Below are 24,412 nucleotides of genomic sequence, written 5' to 3' on the forward strand. Positions count from 1 at the left end.
GTTGCTTTGCCTTATTCACCTTGCTGTAATTCTAGGAAGTGCTCCCTCTGGTGGCCAACATAGGAAAACATGTCAAATTATTACTTCATTTTTAATACTTTCCACCATGTGGAAGAAAAAAAAAAAATACCGCAAAAAATATAATAGAAATAAGTAACTTACTTAGAAAAAAAGGTTTCATTCGGGACACATTCCCTTTAATAGGCTACTGTGTCTGCAGACACAATTTTAAAGCAGTGATAGCGTAATGCTATAACTGCTGCAAGGCTAGGACTGGAGATAACCTCCGATCTGGCCAATTAAGCCCTTAGATGCAGCGCTCAAAAGCGAGTGCTGCAACTATGTGGTTACTAGCATATCGGAACCTCGCGATACAATCGCGGGGCTCTGATGGCCGCTTTAGCAACTGGAGGCCTAACAATGGCCTCCTGTCTGCCAAGTACGGAGGCCTGTTGGGACCGCCTGGAGTCTGAAAGGCCTACGGCCGCAAAAAGAAGATGGCGCAGGCTCAGAAGCTGTGCCTGCGCCGTCAGCTGTATGTTACAGCTGACAACCTGCAGTAACGGCAGGGAACAGAGATAGCTCCGCTTCCTGCCATTAACCACTTAGATGCCGATGGTTGCTATAGCAACCGGAGGCCTGACAATGGCCTCCTAGTCTGCCACCTATGGAAGCCCATTAAGCCCCGCCCGGGGGGAGGCAGCTCTATTGCTACATGAGTAGCGCAATGCATTAGAATAAAGATCAGAGGTGCAGGCCTTCAAGTCCCCAAGTGGGACAAAAAAAAAACTAAAAAGAAGTTAATAAAAATGTTGTACAAAAATATAAAAATAAAAGTTATAAGTTGAAAAAACAAAAACTGCCTATTTTCCTATAAGAAGAATTTTATTATATGAAAAAAATTAAAACGCTAAAAAAAAAAATACACATATTTAGTATCACAGCGTCTGTAACGACCCAAACAATAAAATCAATGTTATTTTCTCCCGCACGGTGAACCCTGCAAAACTAATACAAAAAAACAGAGAATAAAAAGTGATCAAAATGTCGCATGTACCCCATAATAGTACCAATAAAAACTACAACCCGTCCCGCAAAAAATAAGCCCTTAGCTTTTTTGACTGAAAAATAAAAAGTTATGGCTCTCAGAATATGTAAACGCAAAATGTGCAGTGTTCCAAAAGCTGATAAGATTGGGCACCATTTATCAGTGCGACACTGACCACACATCTGTGAAATATTATTTATTTACCCCATTATTATACCCTCTTATTATTCCTTGACGTACTTTGCCCAGCCTACATATGCCCCCACATAAACGGAAATAACAATAAAACCCCAACAGAACTATTACCAAGCAAACTCTGCGCTCCAAAAGCCAAATTGCGCTCCCTCCCTTCTGAACCCTACACAGCAGTATACGTCCACAAATATGGCATTGCCATACCCGGGAGAACCCGCTCAGCAGTTTACGAGGTGTGTGTCTTCGGTGGTACAAACTGGGTACAACATATTGTGCACTAAAATGGCATATTTTAGCGGAAAATGGCAATTTCCACTTTGCACCATCGGCTTCACATTAATTTCTAATAAAAATACACCTGTGGGGGCAAATGGCTCACTACACCCCTTAAAATGCCTTAAGAAGTGTAGTTTCCAAAATAAGGGTCACGTCTAAGGGGTTTGTTTTACTATTGACCTCAGAGCCCTGCAATTGTGGGTCAATGCTATGAAAATCCCCAAAATAGGCCTCAAATGTGCATGTTGCTCTCCACTTCTGAACCCTGTCATATGTCCAGGCAAATGATAAATGCCTTGAGGGGTGTAGTTTCCAAAATGTGGTCACTTCCACTGTACTCTGGTACCTCAGGGTTTTGCAAATGCGACATGGCACCCAAAAACCAATCGAGCAAAATTTTCATGTCAAATAGCGCTCCTGCATTTCTGAGCCCTGCCAATAGCAAAGGACCAATGGGGTCTAAATGCCACTATACCCCTAGACAGATTATGTTAGGGGTGTCGTTTCTCAAATGGGGTCACTTTTGAGGGGCACTTACTGTTTTGACCACGCAGGGGTTTGCAAATGTGACATGGCACCCGAAAACAATTCAAGCTAAATTTGAGCTCCAAATGGTGCTCCTTCCCTTTTGTGCCCTGCCGTGTGTCCAACCAGCAGTTTATGACCACTTATGGGGTATTGCCGTAATCGGGAGAAATTGTTTTTCAAATGTTGGGATGCTTTTTCAACTTTATTCCTTGTAAAAATTGAAAATGTCTATGTTTTTCGGAAAAAAAATAGCTTTTCAATTTCATGGCCTAATTCCACTAAATTCAGAAAAAACCCTGTGGTGTCAAAATGCGCACTATACCCCTCGATAAATTCCTTTAGGGGTGTAGTTTCCCAAATGGGGTCACTTTTGGGGGCTTCCAGTGAGTTGGTCCCGCAGAGGCTTTGCAAGTGTGACATGGCGCAGTAAACCATGCCAGCAAAATTTAAGCTCCAAAACCCAAATGGTGCTCCTTTCCCTCTGAGCTCTGCCGTGTGTCCAAACAGCAGTTAATTACCACATATGGGGTATTGCCGTAATCGGGAGAAATTGCTTTTTAAAAATTGGGGTGTTTTATCTCTTTTATGCCTTGTAAAAATTGAAAAGGTCTACAATTTATTAGAGAAAAATTATATTTTAATTTTCCTGGCCTCATTCCACTAGATTCACCAAAAAACCTGTGGGGTCAAAATGCTCACAATACTCTTTGATAAATTCCTTGAGGGGTGTAGTTTGCAGGTGTTATCACTGTTTTTGCCCCAGAAGACTTCTTGAAACCTGACATGGGTCCTAAAATATATTCTAATAAAAAGAAGGTCCCAAAATCCTCTACGTGCTCCTCTGCTTCTGAGGCCTGTGTTTCAGTCCATTTCCACACTAGGGCCACATGTGCAATATTTCTAAAAACTGCACAGTCTGGGCAATAAATTAGGATTAGAAATAAGGATTAAAAATTAATTTCTGCAAAATAAATGAAATTTGTAAATTTCACCTCTACTTTGCTTTAATTCTTGTTAAACGACTAAAGAGTTAAGAAACTTTCTAAATGCTGTTTTGAATACTTTGAGGGGTGCAGTTTTTAAAATGGGGTGACTCATTATGGGTTTCTAATATATAAGGCCCTCAAAGCCAATTCACAACTGAACTGGTCCCTGTAAAAACAGCCTTTTGAAATTTTCTTGAAAATGTGAGAAATTTCTGCTAAAGTTGTAAGTCTTGTAAAGGCCTAGAAAAATAAAAGAATGTTCAAAAAACAATGCCAATCTAAAGTAGACATATGGGAGATGTTAATTAGCAACTATTTAGTGTGATATAACCATATGTCTTGCAAGCAGATATATTTAAATTTAGAAAAATTATAATATTTGCAATTTTTCGCTAAATTTTGGTGTTTTTCACAATTAATTACTGAATGTATTGACCAAATTTTACCAGAAATATAAAGTCCAATGTGGCTCGAGAAAACAATCTCAGAATTGCTTAGATAGGTAAAAGCATTCCAAAGTTATTACCACATAAAGTGGCATTTCAGATTTGAAAAATAGGGCTGCGTGCTTAATGTGCCAACTAGCCCACGTCCTTAAGGGGTTAAATGAGTTATAGTACAATATTTTTTCTTAACATTATATTTTGGACTTTCTTCCCAAAGTTTCTCTACCCTTAACCCGTTAGTGACCGCCCCATAGTGTTTTTACGACGGCCACTAACGGGCTTTATTCCGATGCAATAGCCTTTTGCGCTGCATCGGAATAAGTAAACAGAGCAGGGAGCTGTCAAATCTCCCTGCTCTCAGCTAACAGAGGTAGCTGAGGGCTGGGGGCATCCTTGCTCGACCGGGTGAGATTGATATTAGTATCGATCTCACCCGTTTAACCCCTCACATGCGGCGCTCAATAGCGAGCACCGCATCTGAGTGATTTTTGGAGAGGGTGGGAGCTCCCTCTCATCCCACCGGCATCCGGCGATAAAATCGCCGAGTGTTTGTCTCCGATGGCACCTGGGGGCCTAATAACCCCTTAGTGACCAGCCCATTTTAGGCCCTAGTGACCAAGCTATTTTATTAGTTTTTCTATAGTCGCATTCAAAGAGCTATAACTTTTTTATTTTTTCGTCTACATAGCTGTATGAGGACTTGTTTTTTGCGGGATTAGTTGTACTTTTTAATAGCACCATTTTTGGGTACATATAATTTTTTTATTAACTTTTTTGGGGGGGGATTATAAAAAAAAAAACTGAAATTCCGCCATTGTTCTATGCGTTTTTAAATTGACGCCGTTCACTGTGCGAAGTAAATAACAACATGTTACCTTTATCCTATGGGTCGGTACGATTACGGCGATACTACATATGTAGAGGTTTTTTATGTTTTACGACTTTTGCACAATAAAAACACTTTTGTACTAAAATGATTTGTTTTTGCATCGTCGCTTTCTAAGAGCCGTAACTTTTTTATTTTTCCATCAATGTAGTGATTTTTTGGGCTTGTTTTCTGCGGGACGAGACGTAGTTTTGATTGGTACAGTTTTGGGGTGCATGGCACTTATTGATTCATTTTTATGATGACTTTTTTGGGGGACAATGGAAAAAAATTGCAATTTCGCCATTGTTTTTTGCGTTTTTTTTTACGGTGTTCATCTTGCGGTTTAAATTACATATTAACTTTATTAATGGAGTCATTATGGTTGCGGCGATACCATATATGTGTACTTTTATTAATTTTTTTACACTTTTACTAAATAAAACCACTTTTTATGGAAAAAAATGGATTTATTTTTTTACTCTCATTTTTATTATGAATCTTTATTTCACATTTATTATTTATTTCACTAGTCCCACTAGGGGACTTTACTATGCGATCTTCAGATAGCTGCTATAATGCTTTGGTATACTTCGTATACCAGAGCATTATTGCCTGTCAGTGTAAATCTGACAGGCAATCTGTTAGGACGTGCCTCCGGCGCGTCCAAACAGGCATATGTCCAGGGCAGACCTGGGGGCTTTTATCAAGCCCCCGGCTGCCATGACATCCCATCGAAGACCCGCGATTGCATTTGCGGGCCGCCGATGGGTGACAGAGGGAGCTCACTCCCTCTGTAAACAAAGTTAAATGCCGCGGTTGCTATTGATTGCTGCATTTAACGGGTTAAACGGCCGCGATCGAAGTAAACTTCGATCGCGGGCGTTGGAGCAGGAGCCCAGCTGTCATCAGACAGCTGAGCCCCAGCTCCAGCCTGCACGGGAGACCCGTGCAGGACTTAGACTAGGCTCACGTGAAAAGGCGTCAGCCTAGCCTAAGGCCCCTTAGTGACTCACGTGAAAAGGCGTATTGGTGGTCACTAAGGGGTTAAAGGCCCCCAGGTCTGCCTGTCATGAATGCCTGCTAGGTCATGCCGGATTTTACACGAAGTATTGCAGTGTATTATAAATGCGATCCGATAATCGCATAGTGAAGTCCCCTAGTGGCACTAGTAAGGAAGTAAAAAAAAAAGTTTAATAAAAAGTGAAAAAAAGTGAAACACCCACTTTTCCCCCTTACAAACTGCTTTATTATTAAAAAACAAAATAAAGTAAAAAAGTTACACATATTTGGTAACGCCGCATCCGTAACGACCCCAACTATAAACTTATTACGGTGAACGTCGTAAAAAATAAAAAAACATGCAAAAATTGCTGTTTTCTTTGAATCCAGCCATAAAAAAAATTTGATAAAAAGTGATCAAAAAGTTTCTTCTACTCCAAAATGGTACAGATAAAAACTACAAGTCGTCCCGCAAAAAAAAAGCCCTCATACAATTGTATCGGCGAAAAAATAAAAAAGTTATGGCTCCTCAAATATGGAGACACAAAAACAAATAATTTTGAAAAAGTGTTTTCACTGTGTAAAAATAGTAAAACATACAAAAACTATACAAATTTGGTATCGTTGCAATCTCAACAACCCACTGAATAAAGTTATTGTGTTATTTATACCACACGGTAAACAGCGTAAATTTAGGATGAAAAAAAAGTGTGGCAAAATAGCAGGTTTTTTTCTATTCCCCCCCAAAAAAAGTTAATAAAAGTTAATCAATAAATTCTATATACCCCAAAATGGTGCTATTAAAAATTACAACTTGTCCCGCAAAAAACAAGACCTTATACAGCTATGTCAACGCAAAAAAAGTTATAGCTCTTGGAATGCGACGATGGAAAAACTTAAAAAATGGCTTGGTCATTAAGGTCTAAAACAGGCTGGTCATTAAGGGGTTAAAGGATGTTTAATATTTTTATGTATGAAAATTCAAGCCAGATAAAAATTCCCCTCAATCTATAAACTATAGAACATAGTTACTTCCAAGGACATAGTGTGGTGTTACATGTTGGTTAGACCACTTACTGTTGAAGACATTTTGGGATTTTTTAGTTCTGGACAAGCCTCTTTTTCATTCTGCTCATCAGCTTGAAATATATGTTTTCGCCCATACATACGTTCTACTTGTAAAGCAAGAGCTTTCATTTGTTTTGTGTATTTACTCCTTTTAGAAAATTGTTGCTGCTTTATTAATAATTCTGGATGGTGTTTTTCCTAAAACAGAAAAACATTAAAATAACAACATAGTACACATATATAAAAGAAAATTTACAGAACATATATATCGATTGTAAATAAACTGGGTTTTTGTGTTTGGTATTGTTGAAATTTACATTACTGCTGTTAACAGAACAAAAGTCTACTAATTATGATGGCAGATGCCACTGGTACCAGCAGCTTTGCCGCAATAATGATCTTCCACTATTAGTAGAAGCTGCACAGCTTGGCATGCTTCCCCCTCCTGCAAGTGTGCTTTGTGTATAAACATTTATGCGTACCCTCTAAACATGTCCCTAAGAAACTATTACACATTATTACAACAATCCCTGAATGCACCCTCACCCTCTTAGTTCTACCAACACATATGTCCCTAATTAGGGCCAGGTCTCCTTTCGGTTAGAATTCGTAGACTGTATTGAAACTATTGTTGTGTGATGATTTAACCATTTTGGTACACCCAAAGTAATTTATAAAATAAAAAACATACCCCTAGCATTCATATTTTTTTCTGAAAATAGATACCCAGTATATTGTGAAAATGCCATCCAGCACTTATGGAAGCCTTCATGCAATATTGCATCAAAGTGTATAGTTTTGTAAAAAGTGCATACGTGTGTCTAAAAGTTTGAACTAAGCAGAACCTTATATGCACAACTCCTCATAAAAATAATGTTAATGTACACAGCTCCTACATGCCACTTATGCCTATCTCTAGATGCACACATCTTCAAAGAAATCATCAAACCTAAAAGAGACCAAAAGTATTGTTTTGCAAGCAGCAAATTTTAAAACGGTAACATCTTATACCAAAAATTGAGGGACTATATGCGATTATAAAGGAGGATACTTCCACATCTTTTATATTTCCCGAATGCAGAAGCCCTAATGATTTTAAAATTCCTAACTAGTAGTTGACAGATTTTTATTAGCTAATTAGCTAAACTTTTCTTTGTTAAAATACATGAAACTTAAAGAGGACCTGTCACTAGGTCCTACAAAGTGATTTAGTAGTCTCACCTAATAGCCGCTGTGTCTAAGAGTCCAGTGGTGTTCGTCCTGTACTTGCCCCCCCCCACCCCCGTTGCTAAGCTATAGACCCCTATTTATTTAGCAACCAATATTGAAATGACCCGCTGGCTAGCCAAGTGGGTTTGGCCGCCAGTGATGCTTAATGGGCGGAGCTACCACTGAGCCTCTGAACTGACCTCTCAGCGTGATTTCCTAAAATACAGTATTCAGCCAGCGTCATCGCGTGAGTCAGTCTTCAGCCAGCATGGTCTCACGCGATGACGCTGGCTGAAGACTGTCCTTTAGGAAACAGCCGAACGCGGATAGGTCAGCGTCAGAGGCTCAGGGGTAGTGACAGGTCCTCTTTAACAAGTGTAACCAAAACTGGTATATAAGCCAAGATAACACACAAAATAAAATGTAAAAATTATAGACCAAAGTGTGCAACATTTGCATATGCAACACGTTTAAACCCGCAAGAGCTTAAGTTCTCAAAAACGCTGGAATAGCAGGCATCCAACATCTGGACTTCACCTGCAAATTTTATAAAAATGGCACAATAAACACAGATTATTTGTGGAAGTAGATGGAAATTACTGTTTATGGCGGCAATCAGTGCATGGAAATGTAATTTCTGAATGACGGGAATCTGTTCCATTGATAAGAAATGTACTAGAGATTCTTGTCTAGCTATAATCATTATAGTTAGAATTAAGAGTATGATGGGTATAGCTAGAGAAGTGGTTATAGGGTGTTTATACTAAATATTGTGTATGGACTGGTATAAAATGGATTTGTGCGTGTGGTGTGAGTGCTTGGTGTGACTTGACTCTGCGATCCAAATGCTGGTAGACAATTGAGTTACATAGCCGATAAATGGCCCGATTAGGTGCAGGGGGTGTTTAGATGAGCCACTGCTCATCTTCTCATCTCTTTAGTAGAAAAAAAACAAATACCTTACTTATATGTAATATTCGCAGAGCACATAAGATCTTACTCATATGTTACAATCAGAGAGCACATATTCAATATATTTGGTTAGAGCAGGGGTCTCAAACTCGGCCGGGTAAGTGGGCCGCATATAGAAAAAATGGGAAGTCAACGGGCCCGCATTACTTTCAAATTTGATGCAATACAAAATTATTGTTAATCAATTAGTTATTTGAACTACTATAACACTATATCACTAGAATAATAATACTACATTACTATAATAATAGCGCTAGGTTTAAAATTTGAGATATTTCTCCACGTGCTTATTTCAACAATCCAGCTTTCCAGTTTAAGTGTCGCTAAATGCAGTCCGGCGGCTCAGTTAGCACACGTCAAGATTGGGTAGCCCCTTTTTAGATAGTGCCGCAGTGCCCTCTGTGGATGCTGACGCAGTGCCCTCTGTGGATGCTGCCGCAGTGCCCTCTGTGGATAATGCAACACACCCCTAGATAAGGCCACAGTGCCCTCTGTAGATAAGGCCACAGTGCCCTCTGTAGATAAGGCCACAGTGCCCTCTGTAGATAAGGCCACAGTGCCCTCTGTAGATAAGGCCACAGTGCCCTCTGTAGATAAGGCCACAGTGCCCTCTGTAGATAAGGCCACAGTGCCCTCTGTAGATAAGGCCACAGTGCCCTCTGTAGATAAGGCCACAGTGCCCTCTGTAGATAAGGCCACAGTGCCCTCTTCAGATACTGCCACACACCCACTTGTAGATAATGCCACAGTGCCCTCTGTAGAGGCTGCCACAGTGCTCTCTGTAGAGGCTGCCACAGTGCCCTCTGTAGAGGCTGCCACAGTGCCCTCTGTAGAGGCTGCCAAAGTGCCCTCTGTAGAGGCTGCCAAAGTGCCCTCTGTAGAGGCTGCCCCAGTGCCCTCTGTAGATAATAGCGCTCTGCCCGGGACTCCGCTCTGGGGAAGACCCTGACACACTGTCCATATATGGGCAGCGATGTCAGGGAATTCCACAGAGTCCCGGAGCAGAGCCGACACCAGCGCTCTGCCCTGGACTCCGGCTCTGGGGAAGCCCCAGACATCGCTGTTCATATGTGGACAGCGATGTCAGGGAATTCCACAGAGTCCCAGAGCAGAGCCGACACCAGCGCTCTGCTCGGGTGTCTCCGGCTCTGGGGAAGCCCCAGACATCGCTGTTCATATGTGGACAGGGATGTCAGGGAATTCGCCACAGAGACCCGGAGCAGAGCCGACACCAGCGCTCTGCTCGGGACTCCGGCTCTGGGGAAGCCCCAGACATCGCTGTTCATATGTGGACAGCGATGTCAGGGAATTCCACAGAGTCCAGGAACAGAGCCGACACCAGCGCTCTGCTCCACTCTGGGCAAGACCCTGACACACTGTCCATATATGGGCAGCGATGTCAGGGAATTCCACAGAGTTCCGGAGCAGAGCCGACACCAGCGCTCTGCCCGGGACTCCGGCTCTGGGGAAGCCCCAGACATCGTTGTTCATATGTGGACAGCGATGTCAGGGAATTCCAGAGTCTCGGAGCAGAGCCGATGCTAGCGGCTCTGTGTCCCGCGGGCCGCAGATGACAGCCCCAGGGGCCGCATGCGGCCCGCGTGCTTGAGACCCCTGGGTTAGAGGATGAGATACATGAACAAACGTTCATGCATCACATCACAGGGTTCCTGGAAGGCTGTGTAGGGGAAGAATTCACAGTGATGCAGTAACAACTGACTAAGGAGAAGAAGTTGTGAATCTAAACTGGAGAGCTCTGTCTATAGCACAATATGAAGCACAAAGGGCCATATTAATCCCTAAAAATATAGTAGCCTTGGATTACATTCGGGAACAAGAACAGGCAAATAGATCTGAAGAGCTGCAAGCAAATCCAGATGGAGTAGAGAACGGGAGAGATCATCCTTGGCAGGAAGGACGGAACTGAACGAAGAACAGAAGGTGAAACTGCCAATTCTGACACTTCGGGAAGAAGAGATAGCCATCACAAAGGCTATCTCCCAAGAAAGGTCTGAAGATGGTCTCATATGGCTCCAGGATCAGGTTGAGTTCTCAATTTCGGGGGATCATCATAAGGGGGGCCGCATGGGGACTCCTTGGGAGAGAAATCTGGACGTCAGGCAGGAAACTAAAGGTCAAGTCCCAGATCCACACTCTGGGGGAGAATAGGCTTATCCAGCGAGTGTGGAGATAAATCTCAGCGGGCCAGAATCTCCTGATGAAGAGGTTGAATAAGATGCTGAGTGAAGGGGATGGCCTGCATGGAAGGTGCACCCGGGATGACACTGGAATAAGTACCATGGCTAGAAAGATTATCCAGCTGAATGGAGAGAGAAAATTGCAAGTGTGTCCAGGATAGGGTGTTTGAAAATTGTCCCGGAAGGGCCATCACCAGAATATTATCCAGGTATATATGACCAAAAACCTAATTGACCGGAAAACTGCATGGTCATGGTGAGCACCTTCGTTATAACACGAGGGGCAGTCAGGAAAGAGTTAGGAACTGACAAACGGAATGAGATAGCAAACCCAAGAAAGCGCTGAAAAACTGTCCAAGACATCTACAGTGTAAAGAAAACTTGATCACCATACACAGTGACCCCATCCTAATTTATTGGAGTAAAAGAAGCAGTCTAGAGAGACACGAGTACAAACTTTATTTTATATTCCAATGCCCAACATCAAAGACCTATGCATTTGAAATGTAACTGAATGAAGAGTCCAGAAAAATAAAAAAGCCTGCCCAGTACCCTGGGTAACCCATTTCTTGAGAATGTGACACCAGGAAGGATGTGGCAAGAAGCCTTATCGATTCGTAGAACGGGGTTGAAAAAACACCAGATATCCAGGGAGGAACTAGGCATCATGAGAGCCCTTGCTGCCAGGAGCCTCAAAGATAGTCAGTCCTGTCCTAAACCAAAGACACGGAGATCAGCAAAGAGGAGTTTCCTGAGGGGGCGCTTGGAAGTTGGACCAGCTGTCACTACTTTGAGCCAAATACCGGGGCGGATCAAAACTGTAAAACCAACGGTTTGCCCTACAGTTTGGCTGTGGAAAGAAAGGGCTTTCTGGAGGACTTTCCTGCAGAACAAAAACTGATGAACCGGGTTCCCCAATTTCTCCTGTAGGGCTTCAGAAAGGTAGCGTATTCCCTAGAAATAGAGGTAGGCTTCGTCAGACAAGAAACAAGCTGGTCTACCTAAGGCAAAGCTGGTCGCATGACCAGGACTTCAGATCTTGGTGGCTGGAGTGGGAGAAATGCCTGTCTGGGTGCTGGCACTCTATGAGAAGACTTTGTCAAAGCCCAATTGGATAGAAAAAACTTTGGGAGAACAGAAATCCTCAGAAATCAGAAATTCTCACGCAGTGTGTAGGTTCCAGGGGCCTCGACCTGTAGTGTCTCCGGGACGACAGTGATAAGTCTGCCCATAACAGCCATTCTGGAACTCTCTTCAGCATCTAAGTCCGATTTAGGATGGGGACCTGCCCCATGTAACAAGTCCTCATCCAGTTGAAAAAAAAAGGAGGCATTCAGCAAACCACCAGCCAACGGAAGCTGACTGTGCGGGGCAGAGGTATCTATTCTGTTTTACATGGACTGCCATGAAGGGAGCCCTTATGCTGAGGTGAAGTAGGTAGCCTTCATGTAAGTACTTGATCGGTTTGACGGCCCAAGATGCCCAAAATGGATATCTAGGAAGGTCGGCCCGCTGTTAAAGACAAGTATTGTGCTTAGTCGGGCTCTGTGGGGGTGCACCTTTGGAGGAGGCGGGGCCAAGTATGGCATAATCATAGCCTGGCAGAGGGTTCAAGACTGACTAAATTAGGCTTAAGAGTTGCACATAGTGCAAAAAAATATAGGTGGCTACTGAATCCAGGCAGAATATCTCGCCACTGGGTTCTGACATCTCAAGTAGCCATCTGGATACCCATTTAGCAAAAAGGGTTATCTGCATCCACACAGTTGTTCCACCTGTGAAAGAAGGAAAAAGTGGTACCTGATGCTTCCAACTGCGTGCTTGAAATAGCAATTTGCACATTTATTACGCCTTTAGAAAGGGGTAATCTACTGCCTGACAAAGTCATGTCAATTAGTGGCTTATGTGTCCGTTTGGTGCTCGCAAAGGAACCCTAGCCATGTTATGTAGAGGGTCTTGCAATAGCAAAATTATTCTGCCTATGGAAGGGGATAATGTGGCTGCCTGGTGCTTGAAGTAGCTGCATAACCCTGTCAGATACCTATGGAAGGGAGAAATGTGGCTGCCTCGTGCTTGCAATAACTGCATATTCATACCAGATATAGCGTCTAAAGTTAGCACAATTACGCCTGTGTAAGGGGCAACGTGACTGTCTGGTGCTTGCAGTAGATGAAAAGCCTTGTTAGGTACAGCGTCTTGCAATAGCACAGTTTTTCTACCTTCGGAAAGCGTAAGTATGGCCTCCTTGTGCTAGCAAGAATTGCACTGCCATGTCAGTTACAGACTAGCAATAACACAATTATGGAAGGGAGTAATGCGGATGCCTGGTGCTCACAAAAATTGCATAGCAATGTCATTTACACCATCTGGTAGGATAGCGTAAACTGTGTGACACAATTACTCTACCCATAATGGGGGTAATGTGGCTCAATAAGTAGTAAGAAACATCAGGCCAGTCCTACCATAATGCTGTGATTATGTTCTGAGGCAGTGTTCTTGGGTCACAATAGAGGAAACGCGGAGACAGGGATCTATGAACAGGCTAGTATCGACAGTGGAAGACAAAAGGAGTTGTGGTACCACCGTTACTTACAGGTAGGTTCTGGGGGTGACCCCAGTACGTTATACACTTGCAAAATGGAGAAAGAGGAGGGCGGAGTAAGCCTGCACTGTGTGGGGAGGGGAATCACCACTCATTATTCCATCAGTGAGGCGAAGTAGGCAGCAATGGAGCCAGAACCTATATAAGATGCTGCCACCGGGCTGTGTGGATACGCATGAAGCAACCGAGTGAGCCACAACGAAGCCATGCGCACTGTGGAGGAGAAGTGGAGGGGCACAAGCCTTTGAAGAGGAGGGTCAGAGTGTGGCCACAAAGGAGCGTGGTCTAAATTTGATGGCGTGTCTGGACCATGTGGTTTTGAAATTTGATGGCGTGTCTGGACCATGTGGTTTTGCGCAGCAGAGGAGGAAAGGGAGAGCACTGTGCGACCACAATGGTGGCGGGGGGGGCTAAGTTTGATTCCTTCACCGGATTCTGTGGCCGCAGCCAAGCAGTGCAAAATCAGCCAGAAGAGGGGGCGACTACTGAATGGGAAAAGAGATGGAATGTGGTAGAAGGCCCTGTGGGAAAAAATAAAAATACCATGAAATATAGAAAACAATTCACCTAGGGTAAAGAGGCCTAAGGGAAGGGTGAGTTTTGGTGGGAGATTGGACCCATACTCACCTAATCTTGAAATACTCACACCATCTAACACTCTTTTATTTAGCGTCTACCTCCGAGTGGTAGCAGCTATACCCAAAGCCATCATCTATGTCCAACAATGACAAGGACGATAAAGAATTTTTTATATATGTTAGGGGTTACCTGGAGTTAAAAAAGTTTTAGATGGAATTCTCCATTTCTTTTCAGATACCCTAATATGCAGTTTGTAACCTGCTCTTAGTTTTTGTTTTTTTCCGCCACTTTTGACACTTATAAAAAAAAAAAAAAAAAAAAGAGGGCTTAGCCACCCACTGTCCCGACACATATATTATAATTCACACCAGAAACCGGCGTAAATTATAGTGGAAACCTACTTCCACTCATAACTGGCGTAGATTTCTCTTTCTGGCAAACTGACAGCCGAAGATGTGATAAATTTATTAAGAGGAGTGCGTGCAACTCTTAAGAAATTTATTGCATCTGACTTCTGCGGCATAAATTTTTTGACCGGCGCAATAAACGTCAGTCTAAGTAAACCCGCTATGCATGTCAATGAACAAACATGGCAGTTCCCTCCAGCAAGTGTGTCAGGGTTCCGCTCTTGGCACTGCAAACTGGCCAAAACAGAAGTACTGCATCCACAAAAAATCTGTGAAACAGATCCTACGCATTCATTTCTTAGCCTTTGTTTTGCGCAATAATAAGATAACATGTTTATTAACTTTTTTTACAGTATATATATTTTTTGCACTATGTTACATTTAAACTTCTAATTAAAAGTGTATTCCAAACTCACACTCTTATGGAATATTTACAGTATATGCCATTAACGTGTGATATGTGCAGGTCCCAACTCTGGGACTCACACAATTGTGGAGAACCGGGGGCCTCTTTTTGTCCCGCTTGGTAAATTCACGCATGTGGATCGCTCTCCATAAGTTCTATGGGAGTTATAGAGACAGCCGAACTGACTTGGAAACGGCATCACACGTTTATGGCATCTCCTGCGAATATGCCATAAAGGCGTGAGGTGAGAATACCCCTTTAATGAACACACTTTACATAGGAAGAAAATGAAACAAAAAAACTTTATTTTGCATTTCACAAATATCAAAATTCTGTATGTATATTCTATTACCAGATATGCTTTTCTGTGTTTTATTCCACATAGATGCAATATTGTTGTTCCTCTTGCAGTTTGTGTGTCACACAGCAAGCATTTGTATAAATATAGATCATTCCTCAAATACTCAACAATATACTCGAGACCTGTCATAAAAGTTATAGAAAAAATTATTTGGAAGTGATGTTCTGATTAAATAAAGAGTTACATATTGATTTTTTTCATGTTTATTATTGTGTTTTTCTTTTTTAACTGTTTTTATTAAGATTTTTCCAACCAACAAGAAAACTTAAACATTACATTGTAAATCAGATATTACAGATAAGATCACCATTATATAGCAGTATTGTAAGATTCAGTGCAATGGGGAAAAAGTGGAAACGGGGATTTGCGGAGACCGGTAGAGCAGAGAGGGGGAGAAACCATAAACACTCATGAAAAATCTTTGGCTCATTACGCATAGAGATATAAACGTACAATAGCAAGTAAACAATGACATTGAAGTTCAATTAGGAAACGCACAGAATGCTCCTCCAACACCTCTACTGGGTCTGAATTGTGGACAATCACACTGGTACGGAGTGTAAGAGAATCTGATTCTGGAACCAAATTGCATACTGGTAGCTATCACGTATTAGATTTATTATTTTTATATCAAGCCCTTTTTATTTTAATAAAAATGTGCAGTTTTTACCAAAACTAAAAATAAGTTAAAACCTTTCATTGGTTGCAACTACAGAACAAAAGAAACTGCAGACATTGCTACAAATCTTCTCAGAATCCAATAGGAAAGACTCTCACGGTCTTATTATCCAGTTACACCAAGATTAACCCCTTGAGGACCAAGCTCATTTTGGCCTTGAGGCCCAGACCCATTTTTTCAAATCTGACATGGGTCACTTTATGTGGTAATAACTCCGAAATGCTTTTACCTATCCAATTGATTCTGAGATTGTTTTCTCGTGACATATTGTACTTTATGTTAGTGAAAAAATGTGGTCGATAAATTCATTGCTTATTTGTGAAAAACACCAAAATTGAGAGAAAATTTGAAGAAATTTGGATTTTTCCAATTTGAAATGTATCTGCTTGTAAAACAGATAGTAATACCACACAAAATAGTTAATAATTAACATTTCCCATATGTCTACTTTATATTTGCATCGTTTTTTGAACATCCTTTTATTGTTCTAGGACGTTACAAGGCTTAGAACTTTAGCAGGAATATCTCACATTTTTAAGAAAATTTCAAAAGGCTATTTTTTTTCAGGGACGAGTTCAGTTCTGAAGTGGTTTTCAGGGCCCTATATATTAGAAACCCCCAGAAAACACCCCATTTTAAAAAATGCACCCCTCAAAGTATTCAAAACAGCATTCAGAAAGTGTTTAAACTCTTTAGGCGTTTTACAGGAATTGACGGAAAGTAGAGCTGAAATGTACGAATATAATTTTTTTTTTTACAAAATTCATTTATAATAAAAAAAAATCTGTACCACAGAAGGTTTTACCTGAGAAACGCAACTCAATATTTATTGCCCAGGTTCTGCAGTTTTTAGAAATATCCCACATGTGGCCCTAGTGTGCTAATGGACTGAAACACTGGCCTCCGAAGCAAAGGAGCACCTAGAGGATTTTGGGGTCTCCTTTTTTTAGAATATATTTTAGGCACCATGTCCGGTTTGAAGAGGTCTTGTGGTGCCAAAACAGTGGAAACACCCCAAAAGTGACCCCATTTCTTAAACTTCACCCCTCAGGGAATTTATCTAGGGGTATAGTTAGCATTTTTACCCCACAGGTATTTTGCTATATTTATTGGAGTTAGTCTGTGAAAATGAAAATCTACTTTTTTTCTGGAAAAACTTAGAATTTTTGCAAGGAATAAAGGAGAAAAAGCACCCCAACATTTGTAAAGCAATTTCTCCCGATTACGGAAATACCCCATATGTGGTAATAAACTGCTGTTTGGACCCACAGCAGGGCTCAGAAGGGAAGGAGCGCCATTTGGATTTTGGAGCACTGATTTTACTGGAATGGTTTTCGGTGCCGTGTCACGTTTGCAACGTCCTGGAGGGACCTAAACAGTGGAAATCCCCCAAAAGTGACCCCATTTTGGAAACTATACCCCTCAAGGAATTTTTCTAGTGGTATAGTTAGCATTTTGACCCCACAGGTTTTTTGCTGAATTTATTGGAAAAGTCTGTGAAGATAAAAAGACTTTTTTTCGGAAAAAAAACTGAATTTTCTAATTTTTATAAGGAATAAAGGAGAAAAAGCACCTCACCATTTGTAAAGCAATTTCTCCTGATTAAGGCAATACCCCATATGTGGTAATAAACTGTTGTTTGGACCCACGGCAGGGCTCAGAAGGGACGGAGCACCATTTGGATTTTGCAGCGCAGATTTTGCTGAATTGGTTTCTGGGGGCCATGTCGCATTTGCAGAGTCCCTGAAGTACCAGTACAGTAGAAATTCCCCAGGTGTGATCCCACTTTTGAGACTATACCCCTGAAATAATTAAATTAGAGGTGTAGTGAGCATTTTGAGCCCTCAGGTGTTTTATAGATTTTATTAGAATTGGACCGTGAAAATGAAAAAATATTTTTTTTCCAATAACCTGTAGATTTAGCTCATGATTTTTCATTTCCACAAGGAATACAGGAGAAGAGACACCCCAAAATGTGTTACACAATTTCTCCTGAGTAGGGAAATACCCCATATGTGGTTGTAAATTGCTATTTGGACATATGGCAAGGGTCTAAACTGAAAAAATTTAATTTCGTTTTTGGAGTGGAGATTTTTACAAAATTTGTTTTTGACGCCATGTTGCATTGCGCTGAGGTAGCAGTAGAGTAAAAACTCCTGAGAAGTGACCCCATTTAGGAAACTACACCCCTCCAGGAATTCATCTAGAAGTGTAGTGAGCATTTTGACCCCAAAGGTTTTGCAGAAATTAGTGCGCAGTGGATGTTGCAGATTGAAAATTGACATTTTCCACAGATATGCCATTTCAGTGCCCAATGTGTTGTGCCCAGCTTGTACCACCATAGACACACACCCCATAAATTGTTAAGCAGTTCTCCAGAGTACAGTAATACTCCATATGCGGTCATAAACTGCTGTTTGGGCACACTGCCAGGCCCAGAAGGACCGCTATTTGTCTTTTAGAGCGCAGATTTTGATTGGTAGTAGTCTTGTTTAGTGTTTTATTGGTGTTTCAGTTTATAATGTGGGGGCATATGTTAGCTGTGCGGAGTACATCAGGGTATATGTAAGCTGCGCGGAGTACATCAGGGTATATGTAAGCTATTTGGAGTACATCAGGGTATATGTAAGCTAAGCGGAGTTCATCAGGGTATATGTAAGCTGGGCGGAGTACATCAGGGTATATGTAAGCTATGTGGAGTACATCAGGGTATATGTAAGCTGGGTGGAGTGCAACAGGTCATACATAATAGGATGATGTAATAATTGGGTGAATGAATAATAAAATTAATTATCCATGGATAGTGACGTACGCTTTGAACCAATCCTTCATGCACAGGCTGGATTTTTGGGTGCAGGAGTCGCACTTCTAAAGGGTTGTACAAAATATCCACACTCCAGCATTGCCTAATCTTTAACTTCTTCACTAGCCCCATATGTAGCACAGACCACAATATGTAATTGTTTTCGCTGCATTTACAGGGTCTACCAGTGGGGGCTGCAAATGAAGACGTGGGGTTTTAGGTGAAGAACTGCTGCACGTATAAATTAGTCTGGGCCATCATTTTGCATTATTGCGTTCCAAGAGTCATAACTTTTTATTTTTCCGTTGACGAGCTGTGTGGGTGCTTGATTTTTATGGAACGAGCTGTAGTTTTTATTAGTATCATTTTGGGGTACATGTGATAATTTGATCAGTTTTTATTCAATTTTTTGGGAGGTGAAGAGACCAAAAAACAAATTATCTCACTGTTTTTCTTTTATAAATTTTTAACGGCGTTCTCTGTGCAGTATAAACAACATGTTTGCTTTATTCTGCGGTTCGATATGACTACGGCAATACCAAATTTATATTGTTTTTATGTTTTACTACTGTTACAAAATCAAAACACTTTTTTCTAAATAAAAGAATGTTTTAGTGTCACCATATCCTGAGAGCCATTACATTTTTATTTTTTTGTCGACGGAGCCGGGGCTTGTTTTTTGCGTGACACACTGTCGTTTTTATTGGTACCATGTTTGGGTACGTGCAACGTTTTGATCACTTTCTATTCCATTTTTTTGGAAACGTGACCAAAAACGGAAATTCTGCCACTGTTTTTTATTGTATTTTTTTTTACGGTGTTCACTGTGCGGGATAAATCATATGATATTTTTTTAGGTCAGGCCCATACAAATGCGGCGATACCTATTATGTCGAGTTTTGTTTTTTTTTCCATTTTTTTTTTAATTATAAAGGGCTTCATCAGGGAAACAGGGCGATTATAGTTTTTATTACGTAAAACTTTTATTTATTTATCTAAAACTTTTTTTTTTTTTTACACATACTGGGAGACTGGAAGATTTAATCTTCTGATCCCCTGTACAATACACTGCACTACTTATGTATGTACTTGTGTAGTGCAGTGTATTGTAACTGTCATTTTACAACTGACAGTTGAGCCTATTACATCCTGCCTTGGGCAGGACCTAATAGGCTCCCGTACCTGGCAACCAGGAAGCCGTTGCTAGGCTTCCTGGTTGCCATTGCAACCATCAGAACCCCGCGATTTTTTTTGGGGGGGGGGGGGCAACGGGAGCCTCCTCCCTCTGTATCAATCACTTAAATGCCGCTGTCGCTATTGACAGCAGCATTTAAGTGGTTAAACGACGGCGATCGGAGAGAACAGTGAGATGTCGGCTGTATATTACAGCCGACACCCGATGAAGATGGAGCGCGCAGAGCTCCTGTGCCCGCTTCATCCTCAGGGCGTTACTATACGCCCATTTGCGGGAAGGAGTTAATAAAAATTGTTTTTTTTTTACATATCTTTCTCTGATCTCCTCACGGATCTCACAGAAATAAGGAGATCAGAGAAAGTGACAGGAGCTTTCTCCTGTAGACGACGTCACAGACGGCTGTGATTGGTCAGTCTCTGAAGACTGACCAATCACAGCAATCGCCGGCATGGGGGCCTGCTGATTGGTCCCCAGGCTGGTAACAGAGACGGTTAGCGGTCAATGACAGCTGCCGTCGATGTGTTATCACTATGTGATTTCACATAGTGAGAGTTTATTCCTTCTCCGCAATAGTACGGCGCAGGTCCACTTCAATAAGCGGCGTGTGCCGTACTATTGCGGAGCAGGTACACAACGGGTTAACTACTGACTTACTCAAGTATTCATCTTTGGAAATACAATACAAGGCCATCTACAGTGTTCTGACATCTCCACTTATCAGGCCGTTGGCTATTTCGGATAAAAAACGTGTGCTGAAATAAATGGCTTTTACATAAATTGTCTATTACTTACCAATCATAGGTTCCGCTTTTAAATATGTATCAAGAAAATACTGTAGTCGTTGTAAATTTTCTAAAAATTCTAATAGAGAAAACAAATGCAGTTAATGTATAGTATATAAAATAACAAATAAACCCTAAGTTGGAATGCATCTAATGAAATGAAATATGGAAAATCGTACACGAAGAATAAAACTTAGGCCTTATTCACACGAGCGTATTTCACGTCCATGTTACGCGCGTTAAAACAACGGACGTCACTCGGACCTATGCAATTCAATGGGGCCATTCAGACATTCAGTGTTTTTCACGCAATGTGTACACGTTGCATGAATCTCACTGCATGTCCTATACTTGAGCGTTTTTTGCACATCACGCACCCATTGAAGTCAATGGGTGAGTGAAAATCATGTACAGTACACGAAAACTGCGTCTTATTGTCCAAAAAATACGGTATATAACTGTATATTCAATATGTTTTGCTAAACAGCTAAAATGCCAAAACTTGTGTCACGGTCCAAATAATTCTGGACCTAACTATCAGTATTTCTCTGTAGAGATCCATACACTGGGACAAGTACCAATAGAAGGGGTTGTGGCTCATCGCCATTGCAAGACATTCAAGTTTACAGGTTTGCTGTCAACATTTATTGTGGACATATTTGGGAATGTGAAGGTCTTCCCTACTCATGTCCTGCCACCAATGAAAACTTCTAAATAGGCTCTATGTCATGTTAGAGTTTTTACAAAGCTGGAGGTATGCTTTATGGCTCCAAATTATCTTTAGGACAGTGAAAATAAAACTGATTTATTGTCTCTAATACAATTAAGGGAAATATATATAAATGTATTTAGTTATATCTGTATATCTATAAGCATGACTGCAACAGCAAAGCAACATAGCAAGAAATAAAATGTAATATGCAAAAAAACAATAATGGAGAAAAGGGATTTTACAAAAAATAAAAAATAAATCTTTATTTTACTAAAGGGATAAGGGCATCAAGATGAATAGATATTGTCTTCCTTGAAGGAAATACAATAGTAAATGAACACCGTCAAAAACATTTTGGGTTATTACACAGCTCTACTTACCAGGTGATTCTCCTTTCACCTAATTACAAAAAAAGGCACATTTACAATGAGAAATTAAAAAAGCAATTTATTGTAATATGCTATGGAAATGAAAGGCACTTACTGCATTCTGGTGTTTCATTCCCCCTATGTGGTCACTCAAATGTAATGCTGATGAGCAGAAAACTTGACAAACCTATAATCCATGTAAATAAATATATATTGCAATTTATATTGGTAATTCCACATAAATTTCAACATTCTTCTCCATCTCACTTGTAATTCAACAACATAAAAAAAAAAAAAATATGGATTTTTATGCAAACCTCAATATTATTAGTGGTTTTTTTTTTCCAATTCAAGTATTTTTTTTTGTCAAAATAAAATCATAGACAAAAACAAACAATGTCATCGCTCAAGGGGGATATGAGGAAAAGGTAGCCAAGGGTCCTCCACAAAGGGTTCCATATGAATAAGAACAATTCAATTATTACTGTTTTTATCTATAAAGGTTGCTTTAAAATGGCACTTTACTTACCATCCACTCCATTTTTTTTAAATCAAATAATTTTTTTATATACAGTTTTACAAAAATAAAACAAAAAACATACAGAAACAATAACCCCTCCCCTTGAAAACCTCCCTAACCCATCCTTCCTGAACAGAAAATTATGCGTAGCAGTTTTATTACAGAAATCATGGCCGCCATCAGGGAAGTACTGCTGGTACACCTGTAAGGGGCCCGGCAACAAGGATGAAAAGAAGGGGCCCGTCCGCTACTTTAAACAATTCATTGAGGGCCACAGCGTTAGTTACTTGGAGAAAGGAACAGACCCTGCAATGTAATAGGCCGTTCTTTACTCTGAAGTGATGTGAAATAATAAAAGAAGCCCCTGTGAAGTGAGCCCATTTTGGAAACTGCACCCATCAAGGCATTTATTAAGGGGCGTAGGGAGCATTTTCACCCCACAGGACTTTTCCAAGGTGCAAAGTAAAAATTTTAATTTTTCCCTAGATATGCCATTTCAGTGGCAAATATGTTGTGCCCAGCTTGTGCGACTGGAGACATACACCCCAAAAATTGTGAAAAGGATTCTCCAGTGTATGGCGATGCCATATATGTGGAAGTAAACAGCTGTTTGGGCACACTCTAGGGTTCAGAAAGGAGGTAGCGCCGTTTGGCTTTTGGAATGTGGATTTTGCTTGGTAGTTGTTCAGTTCGAGTATAACTGGTATTTCAGTTTATAATGTGGGGCAAAAGTAAGCTGGGCAGAGTACATCAGGGACATAGTCAGGTGCTATAATAATGGGGTAAAAAAAAGAATAAAGTAATCCATAGATGTGTGTTACACTGTGAAGCAATCCTTCATGCACAGGCCGGTGTCGCACTGATAAATGTCCTTACTTATTCCCATTTTGGTCCACACTCTGCACCTTTGCAGTTTGGACAATTTTGCTGGGAAAGCATTGTCCTGGTATAATACGGGCACCTCTCTTCCAACAGATATGTTTGGGCCCTCCCCTTCCTGGTTCCCTAATTTTAGGCCTCTTGAAAGAGAAGGAATGTTCCCCTCGGGCCGGCACAACTGCAGAGTTTTTATTTCCTGACTTATTGGAGCCTTAACTTATTTTTTCATAGACATAGAGGTATGAGGGCTTTTTTTTTTGCAGGACGAGCTATAGTTATTATTCGTACCATTTTGGGGTACATGTGACTTTTTGATCACTTTTTATCCTTTTTTTTGGTAGGCAAGGTAACCAAAAACCTGCAATTCTGGCATTGTTTTTTTTTTAGTTCTTTTTATATAGCATTCACCATGCATAATAAATTACATGTTAACTTTACCCTGCGGGTCAGTACGATTCCGGCTATACCAAATTTATAGCACTTTTTCATGTTTTACAACTTTTTGCACAATAAAATTACTTTTGTAAAAAGATAGTATTTTTTCTGTCGCCATGTTGTAAGAGCCATAACGTTTTAATTTTGTCGTCGATGGAGCCGTATGAGGGCTTGTTTTTTGCGAGACGAGCAATAGTTTATATAGGTACCATTTTTGGATACATGCAACTTATTGATGAATTTTTATTTCAAACAGGAATTCTGGCAGTATTTTATAGATTTTTTTTTTACAGCGTTCACGGCGCAGGATAAATAACATATGTTTATAGTTCAGGTCCTTACCGCCGCAGAGATACCAAATATGTATGGTTTTATTATTTTTTTTTCAATAATAAATGACTTGATAAGGGAAAAAGGGCGATTGTGTTTTATTTTATTACTTAAAACTTTTATTTTATTTTTTACAACTTTTCTTTTTAAACTTTTCTTTAGTCCCACTATTGGACTCAAAGCTCCAACTATTTGATTGATGTTCTAATACATTGCACTATATATGTATTGCCTCCGGTCGGGGCCTAATCAGCTTCTGTAATGGCAGACAGGAGGCCATTGTTAGGCCTCCTGTTGCCATAGTAGCAGTCAGCAGCCTTGCCATCGCATGGCTGCCGATTTGCTACAAACCACTAAGATGCAGCGATCTCTGCATCTAAGGAGTTAATGGCAGGAATCGGAGCTAGCTCCGGTTCCTGCCGTTACAGCAGAGTGTCCGCTGTAACATACAGCAGACACACACTGCTGATGACGTCGGCTCAGCTTCTGAGCCGGAAGCTGAGCCAGCGTCATCTTGACGATGGTACCGGAAACCTTTTAGGCCCTACCTCCGAGCTGGCA

General features: G+C 40.9%; 1 protein-coding gene across 2 annotated transcripts in view; it reads right to left on the reverse strand.

Moving 5' to 3' along the window:
• The window catches only part of LOC142651754 (uncharacterized), a 54,502-nt gene that overhangs the window by 21,498 nt on the left and 8,592 nt on the right, over positions 1-24,412 (reverse strand). The window contains exons 3-7 of one of the 2 annotated variants that reach the window (XM_075826807.1): positions 21,803-21,874; positions 21,700-21,718; positions 20,618-20,686; positions 15,140-15,270; positions 6,424-6,612 (exon numbers count right to left, since the gene is read on the reverse strand). In XM_075826807.1, coding sequence (XP_075682922.1) covers positions 6,424-6,612; positions 15,140-15,270; positions 20,618-20,686; positions 21,700-21,718; positions 21,803-21,874 — 480 coding nt within the window. Of the gene's footprint in view, positions 1-6,423; positions 6,613-15,139; positions 15,271-20,617; positions 20,687-21,699; positions 21,719-21,802; positions 21,875-24,412 lie in introns of those variants that run through there. The other variant, XM_075826808.1, reaches the window with a different exon arrangement.

The sequence above is a fragment of the Rhinoderma darwinii genome, chromosome 5, assembly GCF_050947455.1.
Source record: "Rhinoderma darwinii isolate aRhiDar2 chromosome 5, aRhiDar2.hap1, whole genome shotgun sequence".
NCBI lineage: Eukaryota > Metazoa > Chordata > Amphibia > Anura > Rhinodermatidae > Rhinoderma > Rhinoderma darwinii.